The 27358-nt window shown below is 54.5% G+C and overlaps 1 protein-coding gene across 1 annotated transcript in view; it reads right to left on the minus strand.

Moving 5' to 3' along the window:
- Positions 1–27358, minus strand: part of UMODL1 (uromodulin like 1) — a 53469-nt gene that overhangs the window by 15051 nt on the left and 11060 nt on the right. The window contains exons 5-15 of the mRNA XM_036351383.1: positions 26312–26498; positions 24533–24673; positions 17293–17547; positions 16513–16625; positions 14827–15046; positions 11718–11855; positions 10050–10619; positions 8781–9038; positions 5763–5875; positions 3050–3263; positions 1482–1619 (exon numbers count right to left, since the gene is read on the minus strand). Of these exons, the coding sequence (XP_036207276.1) occupies positions 1482–1619; positions 3050–3263; positions 5763–5875; positions 8781–9038; positions 10050–10619; positions 11718–11855; positions 14827–15046; positions 16513–16625; positions 17293–17547; positions 24533–24673; positions 26312–26498 (2347 nt within the window). The remainder of the gene's footprint in view (positions 1–1481; positions 1620–3049; positions 3264–5762; positions 5876–8780; positions 9039–10049; positions 10620–11717; positions 11856–14826; positions 15047–16512; positions 16626–17292; positions 17548–24532; positions 24674–26311; positions 26499–27358) is intronic.

Consider the following 27358-nt stretch of genomic DNA (forward strand, 5'->3'; position numbering starts at 1 on the left):
TGATGTGAGTCTGGACTGTGAGGCCGGCGCTGAGGGTGGAGAGCCCACGGGGATCCCCTGCCCCTGCAGCACACGCCTGGGAACTGCACATTCCAGCCACGGCTGCATGCACACACGTGTTACACCTTTCTGCCAACCCAAGAAGCTGGGCTCGGCTTGGCTACCCAGGGGCCCTGTGGGCCAGGGAATCGAGGGGCCTCCTGCCCTCCCAGCCTCTCCCAGCCTCTCCCAGGCCCAGGCTGGGCAGGTGCCAAGCCTATGGACTGGGGACAAGCCGTCTACCCTCAGGAGTCCCCGAGTCCTGTCTCTAAGATGAGTTAGTGATGTTTACTCTCCGGCTCCCTGCTTCCCCCAAAGCACTCTCGGTTTCACCCTCTGGAAGAATGAAGAGGCTCCTTAAAGGCGCCCACCATTCTCCCTGGGCTCCCTCCCTGGCATGCAGGAAGCAGACCCAAGACACATCTCAGCTTGTCCCTGGGCCCTCCTCTACGGCCCAGCCCCATTGCCTGCCACCTCGGCACCTGCTATTTCTTGTCTCAAGGTGGAGGATGGGGTGTCTCACCCATCACTCTGCCGCCTCACCTAGCTCTCCCTGCCTCCAGCCTGCAGTCCAAATCACTGCTCCTGGCGTTTGCAGCCTTCCCAACTGGCCTCACCCACTGCTCTTGGCAGCCTGCCTCCCACTGCTCCCACCCATCTCCTGCAGGCACCCACTTTGAAGCTAGCCCAGCTGCATGCCTGGACCATGCCCACCTTGAACAGTTCTGTTCTCACTGTTGCCCCCACCCACCACGGCCCCCTCTGCCCAGTGCTTATCTTAGCCATCCTTTGAGACCAGCTCTAAGGCACCTCTTCCAGGAAGCCCTCCCTGACCATACACATGGAGCTGAAACAACTTAGTCTCCTCTGGGCCTTCTGTTTCTACCTCAAGCAGTGGGGAACATTCCAGATTCCCTGTGACACTGTGTTTACTCATATAAACGTCTGTCTCCCTCCACTTGACCATAGATCCCTGCATGGCAGGCATCACCTCAGAGTCAATGCTGAATTCACCACAGCCCCACTGGACGGGGAAAGTGCTGAGTGGAGACAGGGGCTGAGTAGAAACGTCTCACGCATGGTGCTTGTCTCATGGGCTGTACGTTTTGCAAGAAAACACACCTTGGTTCTGAGTGTGTTTTCTCATCTCAGTCATCAGAAGAATCATTTGGGGATATGAGGCACCACCGAGAAGGCTGGAGACATATGAGAGGATGTGAAGGGACAGCATCACACACATGTACACATGCACATGGGTACATGTGCGCACGCACACACTCACATGGGTACATGTGCACGCACACGCACGCACACACACACACACCAGGAAACTTGCCCAGGACATAAAATAGGCCGACCTCATTTGGAAAAGAGGCACTTTGCTTCTTTTCACAGGACAGATTACCGACAGCATTCCAGAAAAGGGACCGGGAGGATGTTACCTTCACAGGGTCTTCCAGAATATTCTACAGGGAAGTCGGGGGCAGCTCCCACACAGCTGCAGGTGAAAGACCCGAGAGTGTTGCGACAGGCTGTGCCGGGCTTGCAGTCGTCCTCCCTGCTCTCACACTCATCGAAATCTGTGCGACATTTCGGGAACAAAACAGACCTTCTCAGTGGGCTTGAGGGCTGCGGAGAGGGGTACCCTGCCGGCTGTTTACAGACAGCCGCATGGAAAGCACATCTGAGAGAAAGTTAAAAATTATCCAACTTATCCATTCTGGAGACAGGGATGGGGTGGGGGCAGGTGTCAGCGGGCTGCAGGGGCTGTTCTAGAAGAATTCCTGGTCCCGGGGCTGGGGCTGGGGGGCGAGACACTGGGCAAAGCAGTGTCAGATCAGAGCAACCAGGAGGTGAGCAGGCCCCACCCAACTGATCTCAGGCGAGGGGCCCCGAAAACAAGACACCTGCCTTTGGTTCCTGTGCTCAGTTACTTTACGTACTAACAGTCGTGCAGGTTTGCTGAACAAAATGGATATGACCGATGCACGTGACCTCTCTCTCTATTTAGGGTTTCATTCCTCGTCACATTATTGAAATTATACTTTGGTTTGTTGCTTGGTGACAAGCGAGCCTTTGTTTTGTTTGTTTGACATAAAAGATATACATTTTCATGGAATCAAATATTCCAGTCTTTTCTTCTGTGGGCTTGTTTTCCTTCCGCTTTTAATCTTGGAAAACACTTCTTACTCCAAAAATTCAGAAAAATATTCACCTATGTTGTCTTTGATTTGTTATACAGGTACCTGCAAGCCCTTTATCATGATTTTCATGTGGGATACGTGCTGTGGACTGGCCTGTGCCCCTGAAAGTTCACCTGCAGAAACCCTAACCCCCATGTGACAGTGTTTGGAGACGGGCCTTCGGGGGTAATTCAGGTTAAAGGAGGTCATGGCGGTGCGGTCCTGATCTGGTGGGATCGGTGTCCTTACGTGAAGGGTCACCCAGGGGCTCTCCTTCTGAGGACACACGCCAGGAAGCGGACCCTCCTCAGAAACCAGGTTGGCTGGCACCTGAGCCTGGACTTCTGGCCGCCGGGACTGTGAGACCAATGTCCGCTGTGTGAGCCAGCCATCTGCGTATTTTATTGTGACAGCTGAGCTGACTAAGACCATCTGAGGGAAGCATCTCAGTTGCCCTTTCTCCCTGCTTTTCAATTATTTCCACTAGGATCTCCTTGGCAACCGTGCTCTGGAGGGAGTCTGGCTGCAGAGAGGGACGCGGCTGCCCTGGGCCCATGGCAACAGCAGTGGAGGAGGGGCGGGGGCAGGACACAGCCTGCAACCAGGGAGCAGCATCCCCGGTTCACCGGAGCTGTTCTCAACCCGTACGTCATAAATACAAATAACAACATAGGAGCAAAAAGCGAGAGGAGGGTCCTGCTTCCCGTTTTCATCGAATGCCGGGAAGCCCCGGAGGGACCTCTTTCAGAAACAAAGGCAGTAGCTGGGCGCTGGCTGCCTCGCGTTCCACACCCGGTGAGCCTCCACCAGGCCAGACCGACACGTACCCGCGATGAAGGTGTCCCCTCCGACCACCTCCAGCAGAGAGGCGTTCTGAAAGGCGGCGAGGAACGCGGCAGACACCGCCGGGACCTCCAAGTCCGCGAGGATCAGCAGGCTGAACTCCACCACGACACTGCCATTGGTGATGCGGGTCACTTCCACCCGCACCCCGCCCGCGTCCAGGTGCTGGCGCATGGTGGGTGACAGGGACTCGCGCACCTTCAGAGAGACAGAGCTGGTGAAAAGAACTCCTCTTGGGATTGCAGGCAGCAGCAGGGCAAAGCCGCAGGCCGGGTCTGAGATACTGAGAAGAGCCCTGTTTGCCCCTAACCAGCTGTCCGTTTGGGGCTGGTGCAAAAGCCCTACCCTAGGGGCATCTCACTTGGTAGGGGACTCACAGTGGCACTTGGGATCCGCCCCCATCAGCTCAGAACCATGGGGTCCGGGGTCTGGATGAGTGGTCACTCACTTTGTTTTTCCTAGAATAATCCTTTTGCTCCTGATATGACACATTTCCCCTCTAATCCTCCTCCCTGCCTTTCCAAAAACTGCTTCCCGTGAGCACCCTGCTGGGGCAGGCGGTTCCTGCCTCTGAAAGCCGTTTCTTATTCTATCACTTTGGACAGCACCTTACACCACACATGGTATTACTCCAGTCCAGCCCATCATGGCCGAAATGCCCAGGAAGACAGGACATCGTGATGAGCTTTAAGGAGCCCACAGGATCGAAATCGTCTATGGAAAGCGCACCTCCAGACTTTGCTGTCACAGAGAAAGCCTTGCCGCTTCTGCCCTGTAGGAGGCGCTCAAGCCCAGGATTCACTTCCCAGCCTGGGGACAGTCAACCGGAGCAATCTAGTGTCACCCATCAGAGGCTGCAGAAGCCCAGAGACCAGGAGCTGCCTGCAGTCACATGGCTGACACTATTATTTGAACAGTCAACTGTTATCTATCTATCTACCTATCGTCTATGTATCTATTATCTATCATCTATCTGTCATCTAGCCAGCTAGCTAGCAATCATATATCTGTAATCATCTCTCTCTCCCTCCCTCTCTCTGTCTCTTTTGCTCTTCTGGGACTTCCTAAGAGGGATCTGTCACAGTCTTGGATCAATGCCACCTTCAACTGCTTTCAAATACATCTCAAACCAAGTTCCAGGCTCCTTGCTAGGCAGTTACAAAGAACAAGGTACTGAATTAACCCACAACTTCCAAAAACTTGTCTTAAAGTCCTACAAATGAGATAAGTGGCACCCTTATTTGCTATCCTGAAATTCTAAATAAAAAACAAACAAAAATTATCCCCCAAAATTGACAAATGAGGAAATGGTTTAAAGGGGAAATGTTAACCAAGAAACTCGGGGTGGAAATGGAGCTCCCTCACGTGACCCCCAGAGCTCTCTGATGTGGACTGATTTCGGTGTTTGCTCAATCTCAGTGTAGCTATCTTTAACCTAAAGCAGATGGATACATGAATGAGTCAACAGCTCTGGAACCCACGCACTGGACCAGGAGTTCGGGGCCCCAGGATAAATAATGTGGAGTCCCAGAACCTGGGGAACCTCAATCAGACAGTTCCTGGAGGCTGTGTGACCGTTTTATCACTAAGTGATGCTGACAGGGTTGAACAGAATCAAAGGTGAGCCACCTGCATTGCCAAGGCGCCGGCCTGTCTTCACACTCCACCACTAGATGGCGCTGCTAAACTCTGGCTATTCTGTATCTCAAATGCCCAGGATACGGAAAAGCTAGCATCCATGAGATTTCTGTGCAAATAAGTCACTAGGTCATGACAAGTGTGTTCTCTATTCATCAAAGGGAAGTCTAACGTCCGTCAAAAATAACACTTAGATTGCTACCCTGACTAAGTCGTAACAACATACCATCCCAAAGAATGCTGACGAGATGGCAGAGGAAGGGCAAGAAGGAGCAGGAAAATAACTTTTTAAGGTAAAATTTGGAAACAACCTAAATGCCCACCAATGAGTGAAAGGATAAACAAAATGTGGCCCATCCACATGCTGGAATATTCTTCAGCCATTCGGAGGAAATGGTTTCCTGAATGAAGTTCTGCACATGCTACAACATGGGTGAGCCTTGAAGACAGTATGTTCAGTGAAATAATCCAGACACAAAAGATCACATATGGTATGATTCTGTTTCTATGAAATGTCCAGGACAGGCAAGACCATAGAGACAGAAAGCACATTAGTGGTTGCCAGGAGCAGAGAGAAGGGGGAATAGAAAGTGATTATTAATGGGTAGGGTTGGGGGCGGGGGTGGTAATGAAATGTTCTAGAATTAGAAGGTGGTGATGGTTGCACAATTTTATGAATACAGTACAGTCCAAACTACTGAACTGTGCACTTTAAAACCCTGCGTCCTGTGGTATATGAAATAGATCTCTCTCTTTTTTTTAAGTGTTCTTTTTAAGGCAGGGGAGGGGCTTTCTGCTTCAAGGGGTCCCACCTGGATAAAGTTGCACTGAGCAGGAAACAGTGTGAGGCAAGGAGGCAGCAAAGGACAAGGTGTGTCTCCCATCTACTGATGTGTCTATTTAATAGCAGACCCAGGGACACCCAGGCCCCACGCCGGAGCCAGAAGTCCCAGCTTCCTTCCGAAAAGAAGGTCTAAATCCTGCTGAGCTGCAGCTAGGATTCCACCTGCCTCCCTCCTTCACATCCGCGAAGAAGTAAGGACGATTTCACCAACTTACCATCCTGAAGAATAGCTCTAGGAAATCCTGGGATTCCTTGCTGCTGGTATTGCGGAAGGATTCGGAATACGTGACGTTGGCTATTCTGACTTTCCCACTGAGCTTCTGGGCAGCTGCAGGGTGAAGAAAAAGCATGTTTGGGACAGGAATGTGTTAGGGAACAGATGACCACATTTTTTTTTTTAATTCTCACCTGAGGATTTTTTTCCATTGCTTTTTAGAGAGAGTAGAAGGAGGGAGGGAAGGAGAGAAAGAAGGAGAAAGAGAGAGAGAAAAAGGGAGAGAAAGAGAAATACATCGATGTGAAAGAGACACATCAATTGGTTGCTGCCTGCACGAGTCCCAACTGGGGCTGGGGATTGAATCTGAAACCCAGGTACTCGCCCTTGCCCGGGAATTGAACCCATGAGGATTTGATGGGTTATTGCTTTAGCCACTGAGCAACACTAGCCATGGCCACTTCTAACTTAATAATAGTATTTTCATGTTGGCCGGGCAGAACATCAAACTAGGCTGACTTGGACTCTACAAAGAAGGAACAGCGCCCGACACTCCCAGACACGGCCCGCAGACTGGAGGACACCAGGACAGAGCCGGGGCACAGGGGAGAACCTTGTGGAGGCTGTGGAACCAGCTCAGCCCCGGCAGCTCTCTCCTCCCTGCCTGTGTCACTCTCTGTGCACAGCCTGACCAGGTAATTTGCCAGCAAGTGGGGACAGCTTTGACAGTGAAAGGAGGCATGTACATAGTCCATTGTGCCAGGGCCTCAGGTGCACACCGGCTGTCCTGGCAAACCTGGACATGAGGTGGCTTTGCCAAACCTCTGCTTAGAGCCCTGTGCCCAGGACAGAGCGCCCAGAGGTCACAACACAGTCAGCTCTTCCTCGCCCCTACAGCCCCGCCCTCTGCGGTCCAGGCCGCCCTGCTTCTGCACCGGCCAGTCCCACTGGGATCTTCCTCCGCACAGGACTTCCAGGGGTGCGGGTACAGAGCTGGTCCAGGACGTCACCCGGCCATATCCCACTCCTGCACAGCAGCCGTCTGTTCTCATGCAGCCCTTCCCCGGGCGTCTGGGAGGCCCCTGCTACGGGCCAGGCCTCTGGGCAGCGAAGGCGGAGGACAAGGCTCTCCCCCTGGAGCTGAGAGGCACCCCCTCAGAGGCTTGCTGCTCCCCCCCCCCCTCCCCCCGCGTGTAAGACAAGCCACAGTGCCATCTCACTCCACATTCTGGATGAGCCTACACCCCCAACTGCTCGGGGTCACTGCTGCATCTGAGGCCACCGGTCCAGACTCAGGACAACGGGAGCATGCGGCCTGACCTAGAAGCCGGACAGTGCACAGGTGAGAGCAGATGCCGACCCACCTCCGGCACCAGCAGCTCCTCCCTCCAGTGAAGGTCCAGTGGGTGAGGCCTTCAGAGGCCAGACTGATGCTGACCTGAGGCCACCCTGCTGGGCCATCCGGCCGACAGTCACCCCCCTCTCCAGGTCCCACCAACTTGCACAATAGCATCATCGAACACCTTTTCTCTATTTCCCAGCCCATGGCTAATTAGAACTTTAAAGATATAAACAAAAATTCTAAACTTTCTGCCTGCATTCCGATAGGTCACCTTAGGCATCTCCCAAGGGGGTGCACCCCACCTAGAGACGCTGCCATCACCTCCCGGACAGCCGCCCGAGATCTGAGGACTAACCGCAATATCAGGCCTGCCCTTTGGCTGTTCAGGTAAGTTAGACTTTCAAGAAAACATCTGCTGCCAGCTGCCAGAGAGGAGAAGAGAGGAATTTTATCTGTATACTAGGTGCCCAGTGCATGAATTCATGCACCTTGAAAGGAACTGTGGGCCATGAGTCTGTGGTAGGCACAGGGTTGGGTCTCAGCCCATCCTCCACACCCCTGCTCAGCCCCTCCTGCTGTGCCCCCCCCCCTCTGCCCAGTGCCCTGTCTGCCTGCAGCCCTGCTCCTGCCACCACCACTCCCTCAGGGGCAATTGGGGCCAGCAGCGGCCACTCGCATCCACTGATAGCGCTGAGCGATTAGGGCTGGAAGCAGGTGTGAGTGTGTGCCGGGTGGGACCATGGCACACGGGAGCAAAGAATTTTCAGTAACCACCAGAGGCTCGTCCCAATGACACCAACTGGTGCCTCGCCTTGGTCTGGCACCCCCACTTACCTGCTCCACCATCCCACCGCAGCTGACGCCGGCCATGTTCCGTGCGTGCCCCCTGGTGGTCAGCGCACGTCATAGCGACCGGTTGTTCGGTTGTTCCTCCTTTCAGCCTATTTGCATATTAGCCTTTTATTATATGGGATATGACTAGTAGAGGCCCAATGCATGAAATTTGTGCAAGAGTAGGCCTTCCTTCCCCCAGCTGCCAGCACCGGCTTCCTTCTGGCACGCAGGACCCAGGCTTCCCTCGGGAGGACGTCTGGTCTAATTAGCATATTATGCTTTTATTATTATAGGTGGTCAGCGATCAGCGGCAGCTTATCAGAGTCTGCGTGTGACTTTCTCAATTCTATTCCCATCCCTTTTACTCTGCAGCCCTAGGCTCTGGGGGCCATTCATAGGCCCACTGTGTGTCCATCTGTCTGTTGTCCTAACTCCTGAAAACCAAATGCAGGTCCTGACAGCTGACTGTGTCAGGACCTCTGGGCGCTCTGCCACTGGGAGTGAGAGTGAGAGTGAGAGTGATCAGGAGGAACGGCTGATGCCCAATAGGCCTGCACCACCCACATCGGCCCACATGGAGGGCACAGGTAGGCTGGCGTCCACAATCTTGCGGCAGAGCCTGGAGCTCTTTGCAACTCCACCTCTAACACCTTTTCCCAAAATGAGCCGCCTTCTGTCTGGCTGTCCCATGCCGAGCATGAAGTGAACCCCATGTTTCTATGGCAACCCAGCAGCCTGCACGTAAATGCAGCTCTTTCAACCCTGATCCCACGGAAACCCTTTTTCATACGTCTCCCCTCCCTTAAAGAGCAAGTGGCCACCAGCGTTCTGGAAGCCCATTACCTGTCCTCACTTTCAGGTGCGCCCTGGCACTTTCCTCCCCACACGCTCTGGCCACTATCTCAACCAGGTGCAAGACAGCGGGCTCCAGGCCCCACAGCTGCAGACTCGTGTTCCGCGTCTCCAGGTGCACGGCGGGGCTCCGCGTGGACATCAGGGTGAGCTGGAAAGTGGGGCGCGGGGCGAGATCTGTCACCCACGCCACGTGGAAGCCGGTGCTGGTCACGTTGGAGACAGTGACCCTTCCGATGGGGGCAGGAACTGGGAAGTGGATATAAACGCTGAGATTAAAAACAAACGTTCCAAGGAGAGAAGAAAGGAGAAGCCTCGCCCCCGTGCTAAAATCCACTGCACAGCTCGCTCGGGACGTCCTCAGGGGACGCCGGCCCAGGGAAGTCCTGTGAGGCCTTGCTGCAAGCAGAGCCCGGGGGGCAGGTCCCCGGACAGCACCCCTGCCCCTTCGGTTTGGTGTCTGCCTCTGAGGTCCCCGGACTTCCCCAAAACGAAGGCCTCTGGAACAGGTTGTGGGCGGCTCCTCCAGAGGGTTCATGCCCCTCACCCCCTGGGCAGACTTTCCGAGGAGTCAGCACCATGGCCACTGCTGGCTGCAGAATCGTTTCTTACAGGGGCCCCGGGGCACGCGACAGCACTGGGCTACGCGGGCTGAACAGTTCAGTCTTAGAAGCTGCCGGCTCAGCAGAGGAACTGCGTTGAACAGCTACTTCCACTTGGATGCCGTCCAGAGCCAGGCCAGCCGAGGGAGCTCACAGAGGTGCCAGCGTGGCCGCCCTGAGGGAGGCGGCATGGCCAGGCCATCTCCTGCCAGAGCTGTCTCCTGGCTCCTGAGCTGTCACCCGTGGGCCTTGGCGAGGCTAACCCCTCTACATGGAATGTATAATGTGGAGCTGCTGGGGTCAGCGAGGCTGGGGAGGGGCAGAAATGTGGGGGGCCCAACACAGCTGGGGAAGGTGCCCCACAGTCTCCTCCAGATGCCTGAATCCCTGCCCCAGATGTTGGCAAATGGGAGGCTTCGGAGGAGGGAGGAAGGGCTAGAGAGAACAAGGAGACCGAGTTCTCGTCCTAACTAGACACGAAGCCGGCCGCCCAGGGACAGGGCGGCTCTGCACTCAGCTTGCCAAGCCTTAAAACGAGAGATCCACCTGAGTGTTGCTAAAAGGTCTCTGAGCCGACAGCTGTCTGAGCCTGTGCCACCAGAACGCGCGCTGACCACGTGGTCCCAGTGCCCCTGGGACACACCATCCAGGCACTCACCACAGGCCGGGGTCTTCAGAGAAGTGGGGGTGGAGGCCAAGGGCAGGTCTGGGGAGCTGGAGTGTCCAGGGTCTGTGTTCTGTGGCCATGTAGGGTCCAGAGGTGCAGGCGCTGTGCCCCGCGTGGGGAGGCTGGTGTGCCACACGTGGCCAGTAGGGCCCTCAGCGGGGCTGGGCCGGGCGTGCGACTCTGCAGTGGAGTTCCTCAGCAACCATCCAGAGGCCTCCAACAGGCTGCCCATGGGCCCGGGAAGGGAGCTGCGGGTTGGCCTGGGAGCCCTGCTGGCCGTCCACTGGCTCGTCCCCAGACCTGGGGCCTCGCCGGGCGCCGCCTCCTCCACGCCTTGCCCTGTGCTGTTCCTGTCCTGCCCGACCACGCCACTGTCCCCTCTCCTGGGCGGGGGCCCTGGGGTCTGGGCCTGGCCTGCTGCAGGGGTGCCCCACAAGTGCCCAGGATTGGGAGACAAGGCAGGGGTCTCCAGGCCAAGGGCTGTTGCTTCTGTGCTGACAGCTGGGGCTGTTGTCCTTGTCGCCAGGGACAGCGCACCTTCCAGGGGGCTCGCCATGTCACCTGCTGGGACACAGGAACTCTCAGATGGGGTGTCTGGCCCACCAACATCTCAGCAATGCCTCCAGATGCCACTGATGAGCGAGAGAACTCCAGGTGGACCCCAAGTGGGGCCACAGGCTGTCTCGGTGACCAGGAATGTTTAATGTGGCGTCACCCAAGCAACTCTCATGGAGGGCCAAGAGGAGCCTTTCCACTTAATACATGAGGGTGCTGGGGCACCAAGAGCAGGTGTTGGGGGCCCAACACAGCTGGGGGATGTGCCCCACAGTCACATCCCCGGGGTGGGAGCGGGGGCGGGGTGGGGGGGCAGCTACTGAGCCAGGACCTAGATGCAGGGCTTGGTTCCTACAAGTTCACACAAATCCATCCGCCTTTGGGAAATGGAGTGATTTCCCCAGATGTGTGCTCAGGGGGCAGGCTTGGCGCTGGCACCGGTGCCCACCTACTGGACACATGACTGAGAAGACGGAGAAGGGAAGGTCTGCCATGTGGGGGGGTGGGACCAGGGGCCCAGTGGGCAGGGAACAAGCTCCTTCCTGAGGACAGCTCTCTGCCAGGGCTCCCAGCCAGAGCCTGAGCTGGGACGGCAAAGGCGGCCGAGCCCTCCACGGCCCACCCCCGTCCAGGGCACACACAGCTGGCCCATCACAGCACGTGCATCCATACGGCCCTCCTGCTTCTCACTCGGCTCTCCAGGTGCTCCAACCAATCAATCAGAACTGGCCCCCCCAAAACTCAGGGCAGATGTTTGGGTCCCACATCAGGGCCTTCTCCACACTTGCCTGGGCTTCCCTAGCCTCGGGCTCCAGGCCACCTGGGAGGGCCCCTGCTGGGTGAACCCTTTCTCCCATAAAAAGATGAAACATTATATTTTAAAACTGCACTGGTATGAAGATAGGCTTCATTATTGATAGTCACTACTATTATTACATTCATTCCTTTCCTTTGATTTAAAAAAAATGAAAACATTTCTGTGGTTCCTAACTGTATGAGGAGCCCTGGACGCTGTGCCTGATGGAGAAGTGGCCTTACCCCACACGCAGGCCTGCAGGGTGGGGGCCAGCCCCGCGCTGGGGAAGGGGTGGGTGGAGGACTCACCCACGCAGGCCCGGCCAGCTCGGGAGGGGTTGGCGTCCTTGGCCGTCAGGCACCGGCAGGTATAGGAGCCCTCCAGGTTGAGGCACTGGGCGGCCGGCGAGCAGTCGTGCTCCAGGCTGTCGGCACACTCGTCCCAGTCTGTGGGAGGGAGGGAGACGGACCGGAGCCCGGGAGAAAGGCCAGAGGCTGGTCAGGAAATGGATGGGAGCAGAGCAAAGTTCTTCCTGACTGTCTTTCAGGGAATCGCCCAACGGCGAGGCCAGGGTGAGTGAAGTGCCCGGGTGTCCCGCACCCTTGGGAGGAGGCTCTGCACAGATCCTTCCCCAGGGGCCTGCAGTTGCACCAAGGCCACGGGCTAAGCCTGATGCGCCGACCTTCCCCGCTGGCTGGCTGATATGCAGCAAAGATTAGGGGATGGTGGTTACTGTTTAAGGTAGTGATGGGGAACCTTTTGAGCTCGGCGTGTCAGCATTTTGAAAAACCCTAACTCAACTCTGGTGCCACAGATAGAAATTTTTTGATATTTGCAACCATAGTAAAACAAAGACTTATATTTTTGATATTTATTTTATATATTTAAATGCCATTTAACAAAGAAAAATCAACCAAAAAAATGAGTTTGCATGTCACCTCTGACACGTGTGTCATAGGTTCGCCATCACTGGTTTAAAGTATGAACACCCACAGATGTGAATATATTTCTTCCTTGTTTATTCTTTGTTCCAGATCTAAATCTCTCTAATGTGTCAACATGCCCTAATACTTGGTGTTCAAGAACGAAATAGGCCCTGACCGGTTTGGCTCAGTGGATAGAGCATCGGCCTGCAGAATGAAGGGTCCCAGGTTCGATTCCGGTCAAGGGCATGTAATGGTTGTGGGCACATACCCAGTGGGGGGTGTGCAGGAGGCAGCTGATCGATGTTTCTCTCTCATGGATGTTTCTAACTCTCTATCCCTTTCCCTTCCTCTCTGTAAAAAAATCAGTAATAAATATTTTTAAAAAAAGAAAGAAAGAAATAGGACAATGACGGAGCCAGATGCCCAGTTAAGTATCATGTGAGTTTTCTCTGACATGGACAGGAATGGCCCCGGAGCACCCCCTCTGGGAAATGACTCTCAAAGTCCCCATGTCACCAGGAAGCCCTGAGGCTTCTGATTCGGGCAAGGAAATGTTAGGTAAGCCCCTGTCCCTGTAAACACCCAGTGGCCCCCGGCCCTGGCTCACCCACCCACACCCAGCCCAGCCCTGCCTTTTCCCATCGGCTGCAGCCAGGACTGGCATCAGGCCAGAGTGAGAAACAAAATTCACCAGGAACACCACTCACTTCTTTCTCCCACCCTCTCTGCTCCCCTCTCCTGCACCCCTGGTACCACCACCCGTCCTTCCCTACCTGCTTAAGAAAGAATCTGATGGTCTCGTGCGTTTGGACACATGGCTACGTGCAATAAGCACAACAAACCTCCAGGAATGAATATCTCAAACTGCTTTCCAGGCTGGGGGGGGCCCGGGAGGCAGTTTCCCACACGCCCAGAATTCCATCCTTCCTCCCACCCAGCTCTTGGGGTCACTGCCTGCCCCACCTCCCCTCCCTCAGGGGAACAAGTGGCTCCAAGCAGAGTCACCTCGGCTGGCAGGGCACGCTAGGGCCCCGAGAGGGGCTGGATTCCCGCGTGGGGGTGGCTGCCAGGCCCTCTGCACATGCCTCCCTGAGCCTGGGCAGCGTGCCCGATCGTGCCCAATGCGCCACAGGAGCCGGCCGGGCTGGGGTCAAGTCAAGATAAGGGACGGGGTCAGTTTTGTGCAGAGAAACTGCAGCTGATGCTCAGGGGCCCGTGTTGTGGTTTTCAGTTTTGTTTCATGTGATCTTCACGGAAGCAGCTCCCCGGAGACCAGCAGGCTCACTTGTCAGCTGATGCAACACTTAAACACACACACCACGCGCACATACCACACAACACGCACACACATCACACACACCACACTCACCAAACACACCTCACATACCCCACACACCTCACACATACACCACACACACCACCACCACCACCACACACACATCACATACACACACACATACCACACACCACACACACACTACTCAACACACACACACACCACCACCACACACATACCACATACACACATACCACACACACCACCACCACCACCACACACACATCACATACACACACACATACCACACACCACACACACACTACTCAACACACACACACACCACCACCACACACATACCACATACACACATACCACACACACACACCACCACCACCACACAACACATACCATACATACCCCACATACCCCACACACACCACACCACACACCATATACACCACACACACACACACCATACCACATACCATACACTCTCCACACACCTCACACCACACACCATATATACTCCACACACCCCACGCACACCCCACGCACACCCCACGCACACACCACTCACCACACACACCACCACCACCACACACAGACACCACATACACACACACACACCTCACACCACACACCATATATACTCCACACACCCCACGCACACCCCACGCACACCCCACGCACACACCACGCACACACCACTCACCACACACACCACCACCACCACACACAGACACCACATACACACACAGACACCACATACACACACACACACCTTGCCTGGGCTCTTTTGCAGACAGGGCCCTGCTGGCCCAGCCCCCAGATGTTCTGGAACCCTGCCCGATGACCAGCCCGACCAGCCCGCAGGCAGCGCCAGGGTGCTGGGGGGTGGAGGCCAGAACGGAGCCCAGGCTGGCCAGGCAGCAGGGCCCCGAGGTGCTCAAGGTCCCAGTTGAGATCTGGGCTCAAATTGCAGAGCACCTGGTGGCTATTTTTAGTGCTGGTGACTCCCCTCCTCCCCCTCCCTCCCCCCCACCCCTCACCCCTGCTCCCCCAGCACACAGCTCAGCAGCGAGCCCAGGAAGGCGGCACAGCTTTACCTGGCCCTGTATTAAAGTCCAAGGCCAGGCGGCCCTCCAGGTCCGAGGGAGAAGGCAGGCCTGCAGCAGGTAGAGCCACCAGTGGCCTCTGGATCTCCTCACCTACCTTGCACCAGCGTCCCGCTCTGGTCAATCTGGAACACTGTGCTTGCCCACAGCCGCGGGAGCATGGGGGCCAGCGTGGAGACACCCACGGGGAACTCAGGGTCCTGCACCGTCACTCTGAGCTTCGCGACCACGCTCCCGGCCTGGAGGGACACGATCTGCAGCCTCAGCTTCCCCCGTTTGCACAGGTCCGACACCGCCGGCGGGAAGGCACTTTCAACCTGGCCAGGGAGAGGCGACAGCCCTGGTGAGACCCGATTTTCCATCAGCATCCTTCACACCGCCAGCAGTCCCAGGTGTGGCTGCAGACCGGGCACAGGATCCATGTGTCCCCTCCAGGACCAAGAAGAGGCACCCAGCAACCAACCTCTTGGGGCAAGCAAAGGTCCCCCAGCTCACTGCACCCCAACTGGGCTTCCCCTGGGACAGCGGACCGGGCGTTGGTGAGGACGGGCAGTGACCACTACAGTCCGGCTCTCTGTCGTGGAGCATGAGAGATGCAGTGCCCTCTGGGTGCTCTGAACATCGGTGTGAAGGCAAATTGTGTGAGAGAGAGAGAAGGGGGTTGCTGGATTGATGGACGGATGGGTTGACTGGCCAAGGGGCCGCCAAGGAACAATCTCATGGCTGTTTGGCACTGTCCCCCACTTACAGGGCTGTCTCCCCCAGGCAGAGCCAGGGGCTCAGGGCCAGCCCTGCCGGAGCCAGGGAGACAGCAGCCTTGTCCCCAGCTCCTGCCACACCATTCCTGCACACACACCAAGCCCAGTGCAAAGCAGAGGGGCTTCTCTCAGAAAGTTCAAAAACCATATTTCCCTGTAGGTGACTGTGGAGAGACAGCCCTCCTCTGGTCTCTCGCATTTCTACACATTTTGCAAGCAGAAGCAGAAGCCATAACTGCCCTTTTGTTCCAGAATATCATTCTGTTTGTATGATGAACAGCCTTAGGGGAGAGAGATCATGGCACAAAAAGGGCAGATTTGTTCCCTGTCGGAGAGAATAAAGATAATGTCTCCTTACGGAGTAAGGTTTAGTCGGGGTTGCTCACAGCCCAGTTACAAAGGTTCGAGCTCCGCAAGCTTGGGGATTCCCCTGCTGTGATGCAGACCTACTGCGTGCATCACCCACCTGGGCCCCCCTGAGTCACCCCTGTGGGACCCAGGGGCAGAGGGGGAACTGGCCCCCGCGGGATGCTCACACTGCCTGCTGGGCTGGACAAAGCCCTCTGTCTCTAACCCAGGCATCCTGTGTCTCCGGCCAGCACCCAGGCAACAGGAAGAGGCTAACTTATTCGTTTGCAGGGAGGGTAAAATCTTAGCCCTTTCATGGTTCTTGACTGTTTATGAAGTCACTTCTTTCTTGGTCCTCCCAGGCCGGGTGCTAACGTGCCCCGTTAGCCACAGGGGGATGGATGCCTGATCCCTGCTTAGCGTTCCTGATGAAGCCGCTCCCAAGTGGGAAGACCGAGCCCCCAGATCCCAGGGAGGAAGTTTGACAGGAAACCCAGCTGTAGGATCAAGTGGTGTAGACCATTTGAATCCAAAACACGTATTTCAAAGACGGTTTGGCCCCAAATCTAGATTAAGTCCCCCATAAACGAGGAGGGGGGAGTGTTTGAGCAACGGCTTATGTGGGCTCTTCGCTCGGAAAATCAGGGACAGCTCCCCGCGCCCGCCCTTGGCTTTACCTCCTGAAGCAGCTGCCGGGAGAAGTCCCGGAACTCGGGGCTGCCGCGGTCCAGCAGCGGCTCGGTCACGGTGCGGTTCAGGATCCTCACTGTGACTCCAAACACAAGGGCCTCTGAGACAGACAATCGTGCACGTTAGCGGAAGCCCAGTGACCCAGCATCCCACGGTTTTCTGTCAACGCTTTCCATAAAGCCTGTGCTTTGAGGGAAATTTAAAAATATCGATCAAGGCCTGCACCACCCAGGTTCCACCGTGACCAGGCCAAGGGGGGCTCGAACCATGGGGCCGGGCAGGAGTCAGCCACCTGGCAGAGTCATGTGGCCACGCCAGCTGCCTTCCGGACGCCAGAATTCCCAGTTCATTCTTACCCGTGTGTGTTTGGGGAAAAGTTCTCTCCTGGCAACGACACAGTGGGTGGGGCATGCCCTTGAAACATGCACCGTGTGGGAAATGAAGTGCACCTTCTACAGGTTTTGCATGGCGCTCAGGTCCTGGTTTGGGGAAGTTACACACTCAGCCTGAGGGGTTAAGTGTCACAGAAGCTCTTTCAATGCCTGCAGGACGCAGGGAGGGGAGTGAGGGAGCCATGAGGGCCGTGACCCCCAGACATTGCTCAGAGGACACGGAGCGCCCGCCGCCCCACTAGGACGGTGGGGCCAAGCCCAGGCCTGCCCCTGCCTGGTTAGAAGAAGAGCCACAGTCTGAGTTTCTGGGGCAACAGCATCGGGATAGAAAGACCAGCTCACAGGTAACACACGGTGTTCAGACGAGGGCCTCACCGGTTCTGACGGTCAGCGTGGCGGTGACATTGGTCCTGCAGGCCTGGTAGCTGTTCTTCACCCAATACAGCACCCCGGCCTCCAGCCCCGTCACCTCCAGGGTCGTCGCCTGGGTCCTGGCGCTCCTGAGCGGCTCCTCGCCCCTGGAAACCTGCACGTGGAAGGTGCGGTTCTGGGTGGAATTTAAACCCCAGGACACTTGAAAGCTGCTGCTGGTGACATTGAGGATCATGTAGTCTGTGATGGGAGGGCCGTCTGTGAACACACAGAAAGAGAAGAATCGGAGGACGTCAGAGAGGCAGCCAAGTCCACAAGTGAAACCCCTCTAACAAAAACGTTTCTGCACAGCTAAGGAAACCAGCCACGAGGCGAAAGGCAACCTAGGGAACGGGAGAAGGTATTTGCAAATCACACATCTGGTAAGGGGTTAGCATCCAAAATATGTATGAAACTCATACAACTCAACGGCAAAAACAAAACAAATAATCTAATTACAAAATGGGCAAAGAGATCTGAGTACACATTTCCCCAAAGAAGACATATAGATGGCCAGCAAGCCCGCGAAAAGATGCTCAACATCACTCATCATCAGGGAGATGCAATCAAAACTGCAATGAGATATCGCCTCACACCTGTCAGAATGGCTGTCATCAAAAAGACAAGAGGTAAGTGCTGGCAAGGGTGTGGGGACAAAAGGGAACCCTTGTGCACTGTTGGTGCAGCCACTATGGGAAACGGTACAGAAGTTCTCAAAGAACTAAGACTATAGAGCCGCCACATGATCCAGCAAGCCCATTCTGGGTACTTTCCCGAAGGAAATGAAAGCGCTATCTCCAAGCAATGTGTGCGCCTCAGAGTTCACTGCAGCATCGTTCACAAGAGCCAAGACATGGAAACGACCTAAGCTGTCGCTGCAGCTGTGGTCATTATGGTGTGTCATGGGCTGAACTGCATCCCCCAGTATTCACAGGGTGAAGTCCTAACTCCCAGTACATCAGGATGTGACAGCATTAGGAGACAGGTCTTTAAAGAGGTAACTAAGTTAAAGTTAGGTAATTAGGCTGGGCCCTACTCCAATCTGACTGTGTCCTTTTTTAAAAAAAAATGTTTTGGTTGATTTCAGAGAGAGGAAGGGAGAGGAAAAGAGAGTTAGAAACATCAGTGATAAAAGAGAATCATTGATCGGCTGCCTCCTGCACACCCCTTACTGGGGATCGAGCCCACAACCCAGGCATGTGCCCTGACCGGGAATCAAACTGTGACCTCCTGGTTCAAAGGTCCATGCTCAACCACTGAGCCACACCAGCCAGGCTGACTGTGTCCTTTTATGAAGGAGAGCCAGATTCAGAAACCAGGCTTCTTACATTTTCATGTGAAAATCCATGTATTGGGGAGCAAAACTGTAATATTACACTTTATAACATGTAATCTATAATATTAAAAGGGTAATATGCTAATTAGAACAGACATCTTCCGGACGTCATTCCGGATGTCCTTACTGACAAAGCCGGGGCCAGAGGGAAGCCAGACCAGGTCCCGTGTGCCTGTGGGTAGTCCAAGGGAAGCCAGCCTGGGTCCTGGGTGCCTGCAGGCGGCCAGAGGAGGGAAGCCACATCCCGGGTGCTGGAGGGAAGCTGGTGCCTGTAGCCAGGGGAAGGAAGGCCTACTCTTGCATGAATTTTCATGCATCAGGCCTCTAGTATTCTAATAAAATTATTAACATATATTTTTATATTCAAATATAATTAATCTCTGTTTTTGAAGAAAAATTCTGGCATACAACAGGCACCTAAGGAATATGAATTATGTAAAAAGTAGTTTAGCCCTCAGTCTAGGCACAATAATTCTTATATCAGAATCTGAGTGCTATAAAAAAGCAATCATGAGGATTTTAAAAAAACCTTTTGCAAAACCATAGTAAAAGGACAGAGTTAAGAAGTGACTAAAGTTTCCCAAAGCCCTTCAAGAAAGGCTTCATAAAACATGTTTTCTAGGATCATGAAAAAAATTCCATCTTTCCAAACAAATGTATATGTTTCCTTTCAGTAAAAAAAAATAAGAATAAAAACCAGTGTAATTCAACCCATTTTCCTTTTTGCCTTGGCTGCCAAGAGGCTCAGAATCAAGGTTAGTGCCTCACCCTAGTCCTATGACTCAGCCCTGCTGTGTCTTCCTCCAATGGAGCACGGAGCTGCCTCTTATAAGTGGGGGTGCCCCGTGGGTGTGTGCTTCCTTCCTGTGAGCCCCTGTGGATCCCCCTCAAAGCAGGTGGAGATAAATTACAGTGAGCCCAGCCCTCCCTCCGGCCTTACTTGGATGGGACCGGGGACCTCCACCTAAATTCTCACTGTGCCCTGACGACTCTGCCAGGATGGGAGGTAGAGTGTGTCTGAGGAAGGCACATCTGTCCTTTTCAGACTTCTGCCCTCCAGAACTGTGAGAGAATACATGACTGCTCTTTTAGTCTTTTTTAAAAAATAAATAAATAAATACATTTGATCACCTTCTTTTGCTTTTCTTTTTACCTTTTTTCTGCTGGTTGACACCACCAGGTGTGTGGCCCTTGGTTACAACAGCCACAGGAAACGAATCCACCTCCTAGCCTTCTTTAACGAGTTTTCAAGGCAGCTGTTGGCTGGAGAGCCACTTGGAAAATTGTTCGTGTTGCTGCAGAATCAGCCAGCTCCCTGCCACACTCGGCCCAAGGCCTCTGCTATAATCAGAGCTCGAGGTGTTAAACTGGATGTGATGCCTCTGCCCCTTGTGCTCGAACCCGGGTTTTAGTCCTTCATTAGCCAGGACACCTGCTCTCGCGGCCCTTTAGCTTTTTGACGCCCCTCGTACAATGAGGCCCTTGAAAATAACACCCAACCCCTGAGCCTGTGCGACCTGAGGACACTGCTGCCATGTGCCTCCCCGACCTTCATGTGGGAACGTGACCTTTATCTCGGTGAGCACATTGGAGTCCCTGTGTCCCTGGGTCTGGGCCTTGTTTCTTTGGGGCAGCCCTGACCTGCCTCTGGGGAAGCAGGAAGGAGCCTGCCGGGATGCTGCCTTTCCCAGGGTACCCCGGTCAGGCTGCTCCTCTTTTCCCTGGGGCCTGTCACCCTGAGACCTGACCCCGTAAAGGTAGAAATGCTGAGGATGCGAGCCAAGAGCCTGAGCATTCAGTTAGGGCTGAGGGGTCCTGGCTCGGTGAACGGCCTGCCAGCCTGGCCGCTCTGGAGCGGGCAAGCCCTGCCCTGGTCAAGCACGCGTTCAGGAGACGGTTCTTGACGGTGCTGGCCAGCTATGCGGCTCCAGCGGAGAAGGGGACCGTGGCAGACGGAGTTAGGAGGGTCCGAGAACGGTTCCACCCCGTCCGAAAAGCAGAGCGTGTTCCTGGAACGTCACATGCCAACCAGGCAACATTTCCTACGGTCTCTGTTTTGTGCAAGAATCCAGCTGTCCCGTGTGTCATTAATCGAATGACTAATTTCACGAGAAAAGCATGTGAAATTTGTGCTGTATTTTCCACGGGTTTGTACCTCTAAACCGTTCCAGCAGATTGCTCATTTATATTAGCTTCTAAATTTAAACCATGTGCCGCTTCCCTTAGCAATATGCGATTGGAATTCACTCTGTTTCGGAGCTGGCCACGCTGGGTTCGCCTTTCCCGCCCGGTAGGGAGTGAAGCCGGGCAGGGCAGCCTTCCCTTCACCTGTGGGACAGCCCTTTATCTGGACGGAACCTTGTAACTCAGTGTCCGGGCAGCATGGCAAAGTCTGGCTGACAACATCCCTAACTATAAATAGAGCCTAATGTCTTTTTCAGATTACTGACCAGAGTATTTTCAAGAACTGATTCCAGTCTTCTATTCTCAGTGACGGACAGGACTCTCCCCCCAGAGGCCACAGTGCAGATCCAGGGTGGTCTGCAAGGGAGTCTGTGCAGGCCCAGTTGTACGTGGAGGGCACGCACAGTTCTAATTAGACCCGCATAGTGGAGGAGTGCCCTGTTGCTACAGGTGGGCTGGTATGTTCACCACTCAACACTCAGAGATCCTAGGAGCAGCCACCATTCAAACCTCCCTCTTCATTCACTAATATTAGATACTAGAGGCCCGGTGCATGAATTTGTGCACAGATGGGGTCCCTCCCGGCCAATCAGGGCCATCTCACCCAGTCCCAATCTGGGCCAATCAGGGCCTGCTGGCTGGGGGGAGAGACCACAGGAGGTTGGCTGGCCGTGGGAGGTTGGCTGTGAGAGTGCACTGAGCAGCAGGGGGCAGCTCCTGCATTGAGCATCTGCCCCCTGGTGCTCAGTGCACATCATAGCTACTGGCCAGTCCTCTGATCGTCTGGTCATAGTGGTTGCTTAGGCTTTTATATATATAGATGTGTTGAGTGTCCGCTATTTGCCAAGTACAGGACTCACTGGCAGTGACCAGGAGACCTGCCCCGTGGAGCTTCATCCTGGAAGAAGTAGAACATTCCAGTGATGAAGACTGACCCTCCAGTCTTCCCCGCGTCATCCCGCAGCCTCCACCCTCACCCCTCCATGGCAAAGCGGGAAGAGTCAGCAAGGACCCTGCACTCATTATCCCGTTGAGCTCTGGGTCACCTGAGGAAACAGTCCATAGCCCTAGAACCCTGGTCAGCTCCCGATCCTCCACATGAATGGGGGAGGAAAGGGCACGGCCACCGGATGGCACAACGCTGTGCGAGGGCAGCCTCTGGGGGGTGCACCGTGGGGCAGTTGCCTGGCAGGGTTGTTCTAAGGATTAAATAAGGTGATGCTGTAAAGGTGCTTATTGCAGAGCCCGCGTGACTTACGTGCTAAGCAGCTCTTGACTGTGTTACTATGAACTGTTCCATTCCTTTAAAGGGGATAGGACATGCGGATTAAATGAAGTGATTCAAACGTGAGTATGACAGTATTCTCCATAACCGCTTCACACCGCTAATGGAAGTTCTAGTTTCTATAGCAGAATGTTGGAAGCCACCTTAATGCCCCCCATGAGGCAAATAGCTAAGACATTATATCACTGCCATACGCCATCACTATTACTCAACCATCGAAATTAGGATGATGAAGACCAGGTTGCTTCTTGGAAGCCTTTACAAGACATAATGGTGAGTGAAGAAAGCAGAATACGAAACTGCACGCATAGCAGGATTTAAATAGGGTAGAAAACCTGGAAGAGAAGAGGGAAAAAGAAAACTGTTCGCTGGCACGTTGAGACTGGGGGTGACTTATCTTTCCGTTGTTGCTAGAATGTTGCTAAAGTAATAAATCAGATTCTGCAATAACAAGAGAAAGTTTTAGTGGCCAAATTGAATAAGCAGAATCTGCTCTAGGCTGAACTCTGAGAGAGGTACCGAGTCCATGGAGTCCCATCCTGCAGTCTCCTGTCCCACTAACGCCCAGTCTGTCGTTTGCGCCCCATTGTCCTGGGAGGTCTGGTGTTTGTCTAGCAGACACACCTCCCCGCCACACCCACTACCTTGCCACCAGCCACCTGCTTCCGGGACCCTGCCTGCACTTTCCTGCCTTACCCCAAGCCACTTGCATTGGGATAAATTGTTCCATATAACAGGTAACCCCACCACATAACAGGGTTTGACCCCCGTCAGGTGGACCCTTTGTGTAGGAAACATCTATGGTACCTCAGGCCCAGGCCTCTTCATTGTCTTTGCTTCCCCATCACTAGTGTCTGAGCCTTATCCTCAAGGTCACCCTATGGCTCAGATGGCCAGGGTGGCCTCAGCCATCATAATCCTGTGCTCAGCCTGGTCTTAGCAGGGCCTATAACCATTACGCAGTCTTCCTCGTTCCATGGAAACTTCTGCCGGGTCTCATTGGCTAAGACAAGTCACATGGCCACCTGCCTGCAAGAGAGGTAGGGAAACCTATCTCTTCAACTAACATTTCTACACAAAACGCAATCTAACTTCTGTCACTAAAGAAGGAAAGAGTGGATTTGTGGTCTGCCATGACTCCTCTAGTCTGTTCTTCACCCAGCATAGCAGGCACTGCATCTGGCGCATTATAGGAACTCAGTAAAATGTGTCCTATAAATGAATGAATGAATGCTCACTAACTGGCCCCTTCCTGTCCAGCTCACCGTCCAGCTGCACCCGCAGCCTCACTCACCTGCAGACAGCCCTACAGGCTGTGGCCACCGAGCTTCCCCTGACCACACGCTGGCCACCAGAGCAGCTGCAGGTGACCTTCATCCCAGCTGGGGAAGCCCTGGGGGGAGGGGAGACATCCAAGAGCAGTTTCCCAGAAGAGAGAAAGCTTGACTGGGGGCCGGAGCTGCAAGAACCGACCAGGGTCTCTCCCATCAGCACACGAGCCTGCTCTGGCATCAGCCATCTTCCATCTTCCAGAAAGGCCCTCCTGGGAGTCTGCCCTTCCTCCAGGCTCTGTACCTCCTCCTGTAAACACTCCTGAGACTGTCTTTCCTCCTGTTCTTCCCATCTCACTCCGTCTCTTTGCAAGCCCCTCCTCCTCCTGTACTGACTTCTAAATAGCAGGGTTCCTCAGCCCCAGGCACCAGGCCCCCCTTCCGGACCCCCAACCATGCCCATAGTGAAATGCTACCTGGACGCTGATGACCCCAGATTCCCATATGCAGCTTAGCCCCCTCTGAGCTCCAACATCCAATATGTAGCTCAGTCCGCATCCTGGCCTCTCCACTCAATTTCAACCCCTTCTCAATTTAAACAATTATTGTTAAAAATAATAATTATAACCCTAGTCTCCCCCCAACTCATTCAGGAATTGCCATCTATTACACTGTTCGGCCAAAACATCTGCATGCTGCCTCATTTCTCTCTTTCTCTCTTATATCTAATTAATCAGTACTCCCAGGGGTGGTCCGGGTTACTCCTGGGCCCAGTGTAAGTATTAATGAGGCCCCTTCACTCTCAGTGTCCTGATTTAAACAATAAATTCCACAGGCATCCTACTCATATGCATCACGCCTGCCTAGCATCTGGCATGCTCTCCACCGAGTTTCCTGAGAGCAGAAATGATGATTTACTCATACGTGTTTCTATTACCAGCATCTCACAGATTGGTTCAATTGAAGAAAGAAGGTGAGAATAGCCAGGTATGAGAGCCAGAGCAATCTACAGAACCAGGGACTGCTCTCTGCCCATGAGCCAGCCGCTCATCTTTGCGAGAAGAGAGGATGTCTGTGGTCCACGGTCCATCTGAAAAGGTTCCTTAGCCAAGACCTGTGACATCTTACCGTCACACGTGCCGTCCAGCTTCTGCGGAGACGAGGCCGGCGCCTCTGGGTGGCGGACACACCGGTACGAGCCCTCCGTGTTTAAACACAGTTCCCTTCCAGAGCAGGCGTTGAGCTCCTCATGCAAACATTCGTTTACATCTATGGGAAAGAAGAGCAGGTGAGTGGCACCCACTGGTCATTCTCACTGGCCTCCCAGTGTGTGTCCTCTGAGCTGAGGAGTGGACGGGGCAGTGGGCCCCGGTGTATCAGAAAGCCTGCAGAGCAGCTGGCCCGCGTCTCAGGACACGTGCCGCCCTCGCCTGCAGCCGTCACCTGCGCTGGGTGGCTGCGGTCGCCTGAGCCAATCGCTTTGGGGCTGTATTGAGTCTGAGGGTCATGAGATGATGGGTCCAAGCATCCTACCCGAGAACGGGTCTGGTGGATGGGCTCCTTTCTGGACTGAGAAAGGGAGCAGAGCAGCCCCTGGCATTCGGAGGTGGCCTGTCCCTCACAGCTGGGTCCTTCCCTCTCCTACCGACAGAAACCATCTCAGAACACACAAGGCTACCCTGCGGCCAGGATAAAGTGAGACAGAGCCATGCCTCTGCATGGTTTTACCAAAGCCAGACACACACACAAAAAGACCACCTTGTTATCCACAGAATGTCACACTCACCCCTTGGGCAAAAGGAGTGGCTCTTAGTTTTTTTACTAAGTATAGCTTATCTCCAGGCAAATTTGCTCCTCTTGTTGAGATACCCAAGCATAGCATCCCCACTTTCTGACAGCATCCAATCTAGAACAAAGCCCTGGATCAAAGCTACACACACACACACACACACACACACACACACACACACACACACCAAAAAAATACCCCACCCAGTCAAAGCCCACATCCCATAACAGATTCTCCCACCTGACCCCTCCTGCCTCACCCAGTGGCCTTCCCTCCCTCCCTCCCTCCCTCCCTCCCTCCAGTGCTACCCCAATCTGTTCACCTATAGGTGCATTCCTGTCTCCGGCTGGGGGCCTTCACAGACCACCAGGCACTTCTCTTATTGGCACGAGTGGGTTTGGTCCTCAAGCACATGTGTGGATTTTCAGGGGAATTAAAGATCCCGGGCCTGGCATCCTTGTGTGTGACCTTCACTGTCCTGGGAGGAGCTTCCCCACAGCAGCAGCCACCCTCCCAGGGGAGCAGGGGACTCAGGTCCTCCTGTCCTGGGACAGGACATGCTGCTGGCGCCGTGGGCGCGCTCACACCCTACCACGGCTCCTTCCACGACCCACGGCAGCTGAGCGCTGAGCCAGAGGCCATGTGGTCCACCGCCCAAAGCATTTACTGCCTGACACTGTTCAAGTGTTTGCTCACCCCTGATATAGACCAAAGGGAAAAAGGAAAAGAAAAAGAAGGAAACACCAGGTCATTTCTTCCAGAAACAAGTCCACATCTGTGCGCTTCACCAAATCCAACTTCGTAGGAGTTCTGCTGGCAAAGCCTCTGGGTACAAGGATGTCCTTGGCGAGGGTGGGAAAGAGGCAAGAAGGGGAAGTGTAGGAACCCAAGAACTGAAGGGAGAAATCCTGGTGTGTTCTGGGGTCTGTTCACCAGCGCCCACCTGGATGGAAGGAGAAAGCCGGGAGTGGGAGCGTGTGGCGGAGACACAGTTTAACTCAGTTTGGACCAGAATGGCCTGAGGTGGGTCAGCCCGCCCTCACCTGCCAGATTATTTTTCTACTCCTCTCCCCACCCTCCCACCCCCGCCCCAAGGAGAGGACCAAGGGAAAGCACACCTTGCACCTGGATGTTGATCACCTCATAGACACGCTTCACGATGCCGTCCAACACTGTGGACACGTTGGCCACGGGCACCGGCCGCGGCAGGCCCAGCAGCAGCCGCGACACTGTGGTCGAGGTGTCCCCACAGGCCGAGTGCAGGTGGTAGACGGCGGCGTCCATCGGCCGCAGGGCACTGGTCACCTGTGAAGCCAGAGTTAGAGCGTCGCCCAGGGAAAGTGCCCCATCAGACAGGCAGGGAGACGGAGGCCCGGAGAATTTACGTTAATTGCGCATGCGCCATTCTGGTCTGCAGAAGAGAACCCCTACGGTAGTTTATTTCTGTCATCAGCCCCGTGAAAGCCTGCAAACCAGATTATAAATACTTCTGCAACGCTGGTTGCCATGGGCTGAATAGTGGCCACCCACCCACCCCCACGTCCTTATGTAGAAGTCCTCCCCCCCGACTTCAGAATGGCCCTTATCTGGACATAGGGTCTCAGTGGATGTAACCAGACTAGGATGAGGTCATTCGGGTGAGCCTTTGGCCAGTGTGACTGGTGTCCTTACACAGAGAAGAGATTTGGACTCAGAGACAGACACCGATAGAAGGAAACGCAGTGGGGACACAGGGAGAAGGCAGCCACCTACAAGCCACGGAGAGGGGCCTGGGAGGCACCCTTCCCTCACTGCCTCGGAAGGAGCAGCCCTGCCCACACCTCGATCTCAGGCCTCCAGACCTGTGGGACCCTAAGTGTCTGTTACATAAGCCCCCCAGTCTGTGGCGCTCTGTCACAGCCACCCCCGGGAAAAACACCGGTCAGCCCCCGGGCCCCGCGGTCCCCATCCTCACCGCTCATGACAGAGGGTTATATCAGGAATTAGAGAACCGGACGTCAAGCCATGGTCTCATGTTGCACATCTGACTTTTTTAGCTTTCATGACCCCTTTTCTCATTTCATCCGAATCCTTTTTGCTCCAGCCTTATATCTCTTTAAGCTCTTTCCATGCACTGTTTAAACCTCACAGCCACTGTCTCCGACAGGATTATGACCACTTCTAGT

The sequence above is a fragment of the Myotis myotis genome, unplaced genomic scaffold (genome assembly GCF_014108235.1).
Source record: "Myotis myotis isolate mMyoMyo1 unplaced genomic scaffold, mMyoMyo1.p scaffold_m19_p_2, whole genome shotgun sequence".
Classification (NCBI taxonomy): domain Eukaryota; kingdom Metazoa; phylum Chordata; class Mammalia; order Chiroptera; family Vespertilionidae; genus Myotis; species Myotis myotis.